General features: G+C 32.4%; 1 protein-coding gene and 1 non-coding gene across 2 annotated transcripts; both read right to left on the bottom strand.

Annotated features, from left to right (window-relative positions):
• Window positions 1-800: 800 nt before the first annotated feature.
• Window positions 801-882, bottom strand: TRNAS-GCU (transfer RNA serine (anticodon GCU)). Its single transcript has one exon. It is a non-coding gene; the product is annotated as a tRNA-Ser (tRNA).
• A 647-nt stretch (window positions 883-1,529) lies between these two features.
• On the bottom strand, window positions 1,530-4,196 carry LOC143578584 (rho guanine nucleotide exchange factor 8-like). Its single transcript, XM_077062117.1, has 5 exons — window positions 4,077-4,196; window positions 3,767-3,841; window positions 2,931-3,197; window positions 2,179-2,499; window positions 1,530-1,733 (listed from the first exon to the last, which is right to left on the bottom strand). The coding sequence occupies exons 1-5, from the start codon at window positions 4,194-4,196 to the stop codon at window positions 1,530-1,532; spliced, it is 987 nt and encodes a 328-aa protein (XP_076918232.1).
• Window positions 4,197-4,532: the final 336 nt, after the last annotated feature.

Below are 4,532 nucleotides of genomic sequence, written 5' to 3' on the forward strand. Positions count from 1 at the left end.
CAGAGTTTGGCCCCAGAATACCATACCATCGGCTGCCACTTGATGGTCTATGTGTCACCTACCACAAAAGCAGAACTCTATGGCGAAACACACGGTGGTATGACAACTTCACAAAACCTTGCTCAAATCCTTTATTACCAATATACATCCGAAATGCCACCTGTAGAGATTAAACTTGGTTATTCATTGAATAACCCAATTAAGTCTCCTACCTTTTGTGTAGGTCTTCCATTGATCACATAGCATATTTATATATTTTTTATAAGCTAACAAAAACTAATGCAAACAATTATAATCATTTACCTAAAACATTCTGCTCACTAAAGAATTTGCATTTTGAGATTTGTTGGCTTATATTGATTCCTCATAATATCGGTTTTATCATTCAAAAAGGGGTGATTGCGTAACTTGTTGTCCGCTTACCTGTCTCTTTATTGTAATTAGATCATTTTGTCGGCTAATTATTAAAAGAAATTACCATCAAATGTGTTTTTTACTTTGCAAACACACAATTCAAAACATTAGTGCCTAAAAAAAGAGTACCAGACAAATCAATCTCAATTAATTTTCCAAATTTGATAAAAATAAATATGCTAGTACTACATTATAAAATATTTTTATCACAAAATAATCGCTATAATCTGTAGAATCAATAATCCTCCTTTAATGTGAGTATTTAAAAAGAACATTAAGATTCATAGTCTGCCTGCATTTCTTTTATAACAAACAAAAAACAGAAACTTAAAATTAATATAACAATAATAAATAAAAAATAACATTATAATAAAAGAAAATATATTCGACGCCTGAGAGATTCGAACTCTCGCGGGGAAACCCCATGCACTTAGCAGGCACACGCCTTAACCACTCGGCCAAAGCGTCAATTGTGTTATTACTTTATATTCCAAATTAATTATACGATATTATTTTTGTGTAAGTTATTCTTATATTCTAAACCTTTTATTTCTAGTGCAGTGCTACACACTCATCAACAAATTATAAATTTTTACATTACAATAAATAAACTCTGATCAATATTCAGTTTTTGAATCAATGCAAGCATATTTGCAAATTGCAATGAATGGTCAATACCCTCTTCTGTTACTAGTATTTGTCTTACATTAATTTAGTTTCCTTGTGTCTATTGTGTCAACCAATAGTTAGAAACTTGTGTCAAAAAGCTACTAATTAAGTTTTTTCAACTTTTTATTTCACACAAGTTTGTATTTAATTTTGTTTATAACACAATGCAATAAGAATAACCAAAATACAATTGTTTTCTACATTGAATCATTGCCTTTAATATATCAACACAAGTAATTTTTGTACTGTTACAAAGTTTATGGCCATTTTTGTCACTAAACATGCTTTCGGGCCAAATTATGTATTAACCAAAAGGATACACACTTGGATGAGTCATAATTTTCTATGAGACCGAAAAAAGTTTATTATATGAGGGGCCCCACATCTCTGTATTCTATTTTAAGTTGTTATCTGAATGTCTCTGAATGTCAACTGTCAACACTTGTTTATGTTTCTTCTTGACCACCTTCCCATCCCATAAAATCCGATATTGTTGCCGAGGTAGGTACTTGACCGGATTCCGAGTCGTTTGACTCGGAATTTTGTGCAACTTCATCTGCATAGAGGACATCCTCTATTCGATTCATCACTGTGTTCGCTAGACTTTCTAATACTCTTGAATAGCTCTCTAGGACCGCATGGCCCACGTCCTGTATAATATGGAAAAACTTTAAAGTCATGGTATGGCTTAGAGGTTGTTACCATCAAAATAGGTTTAAGTCAATAACAAGTAAGACCAACTAAAAATAATTCTATTTATTAATTTTTATTTTATCTTTTTAATAAATAAGCATCATGTTTTAATGCATAAAGCTTTCTAAACGATATTTAATTTTTATAATCTTTATTTAAAAGAGAGAGAGTTTTTATAATCATATTTAACAAAATATTTATTAATAAAAATATTGTCAATATTTTTTTGTTTTAACTTCAATTTATTTTTACCCTCACTCGAAACTCCCATATTATGTATGTCAGCAAACGGAAGATTTAGACGGTGTTTACAACTAATATGTGTATCCCGTCTATTCCTCTCAATTGCTGACAAGTCTTTAATTATTAAACTAAAAGAAAATTGCTTTTTTGTGTTCATACTCTATTCGACTCGATTTTGCTCATGTATAATGACGACTGAGGAAGTCCCGGGAACCGTTGTTTAAGGAGTAACAAAATAGTTTCGGCCCTCTCTTCAAAAAGTTCTCTTCTTTCCATTTTTGCGGATGCGCCCCATGATGATCTTGACTCTTTTTGATGCATTTTTCTCTTCCATATAATCATTGAAGCCTCGATTTTGTTTTTCAAGTCGAGTATTTTGTGTTCTGAGGACAAGTCTATCGATGCTAGGAATTGACCAGAGTCAAAAAACTCGACTGTAATGCCCTTATAAGTTGTTTCTCCAAGAGCATCCCGTGCATTCTGTTTGAAAATACTGAATTCGCCTGAGTAATTTGATCAATCATGTATAATATTGTGATGACAACAGTGGAAAATTATTTAAATCCACGTGCATTGTTAATATACATGTTATGACTTCTATACATGTTGCATTTTTAACGTGTCAAATAGTTAAATATAGAGAAAAACTACCCGGATATTATTTTAATGCACACATTCTAAAAATGTGGCCCAACCTGGCCCGTTTCAACCCGTACCAAGTAATTATCTCTTACCAGCCCAGGCCCATCTGGTCACCTCTAACCCGGTGTACAACCCATGAAGCTAAGCGTCATAATATTAAGACTTATATTTTAATCTAAAAAAAAATTCTTAAATTTGTAGGAGTAGCTAAGCTTTATGGGTTGTACACCTTGCATTTATAGTTGTACCATTAGCGTTACATGTTGTACCTTTGGGAGAGTCTCCATATAACTATCCGGGATCTCCATTTCCGCAAGTACTTTAGCATTAATAGCCATAGAAGCTTTCAAAACTTGATTTGCGCAATATTTTTGTTTTTGCATCCATTTTCTAGAATCATCTGATAGCCCGCCCGGAGGAACCTTAACTGTCGGTAACCACCATTTATCGTTTCTTTGGACTCCTTTTTCGGATTCATTGGCATCTTTCGACACGTACCAGAATTCTTTTTGGTCTTTGAAATTGTCTAGACAATCCTGAAACATATGTTCATAAGTGCGTGTTTGGAATCACATATTAAAACTGTTTATTTGCTTATTTAGTTAAATTGGTCGTTTTTAGTCTACCGGTCTAGTTGACTTACAAACACTTTTTTATCACTTTTTAGTCTTTATTGTGAGTAACTAAATAATAAAAAATGTAATGGGAACAATCGGAGTAATAAATTAAAGAATATAAAATGTTTAGATAAAATAAATAAATGTACAAAAAACCTTTTATGAACAACATATACAAACGAAGATGAACAAACAAGCGTTCATGAACACATCACCGAACGTTCACAGAACAAAATTGAACGAACGGGGTATATGTTCATGTTCGTTTGTTTAACTAATCGAATGAAATTTCTTGTTTGTGTTCGTTCATTTATTAAATGAACGAACATAAACAAACTTCCTGCCGAACAGTTCACAAACTGTTCGTCGGACGTTTGGTTCATTTACAGCCCTGCTTTTTAGTCTTTATCATGAGTAACTTATAAATGTTAGTCAGGATTACAAAAACAATATTCATGTTTGTATGAAATGAACATTAGGAATCATACAGTGAGCATCTTGTCAAGCTTCTTTAATGCAGGGATGTTCATGAGCAAATCTTTTCTTTGCTTTGCCACTTTAATCTGCATATGCGAATCATATATTAGGAAGCCAAAAAGAACGCAAAATACACAAAGATAATCGTAATTGAAAAACAAAAAATCTCATTTCAACGGATGCCACAATATGATGGGCTCAACAGACTGTTTCATGTTAGGCTTATTAGTTAGTTTCCCATTTCCCAAGACTAATAAGCCCACGACAGTCTGTTTAAAGAGCCCATCATTTAGTGGGCCAGTATCATAATAGATAAATGACCTCCATATTTGATCCGTCTCGGGTCGTGTGTTGAACAGGGACAAACTCATTGATATGATCCGTCACAGATAAAACCCAATCGACTTCTTTCCTCCACCTCTTTCTCGTGTCTTCTTTCATCGGGGTTTTATTTATTTATTTATTTATTTATTTATTATTATTATTATTATATTATTATTATTTTGTAATTTAGCAAAAAGCATGGGAAATACATGGAAATATTAAAAAAATGTAATGTTAAACCTTCAAACACTACTGCAAAAATCAAAATAAAGGGTCGTCTTAGACCCTATACAGGCTCGACTGTCGTCTAGGGCATGGTCTCAATAAGGACATGGTTTATTTTGTTTTTAGTTATATATAATTTTTTTTAACTGTTATTAGTTAATCGGGCTGAAAATGGTTGTTAAAAAATAACACAAATAAGGGCCTAAAAATCCGAACAAGTTCATTAAA

This window comes from Bidens hawaiensis, unplaced genomic scaffold (assembly GCF_021521415.1).
Source record: "Bidens hawaiensis isolate Kalapana, Puna unplaced genomic scaffold, B.hawaiensis_p1.1 tig00029297_1, whole genome shotgun sequence".
NCBI classification, from domain to species: domain Eukaryota; kingdom Viridiplantae; phylum Streptophyta; class Magnoliopsida; order Asterales; family Asteraceae; genus Bidens; species Bidens hawaiensis.

Bases quoted from the DNA above. Each gene is read 5' to 3' on its own strand.
- LOC143578584 (XM_077062117.1), bottom strand. From the start codon at position 4,196: ATGAAAGAAGACACGAGAAAGAGGTGGAGGAAAGAAGTCGATTGGGTT. The intron at 2,500-2,930 runs GTACAACATGTA...ATTTTCAAACAG, and splicing joins ATATGGAGACTCTCCCAAAG to AATGCACGGGATGCTCTTGG. The intron at 1,734-2,178 runs GTATGAACACAA...CATATTATACAG, and splicing joins GCAAAATCGAGTCGAATAGA to GACGTGGGCCATGCGGTCCT.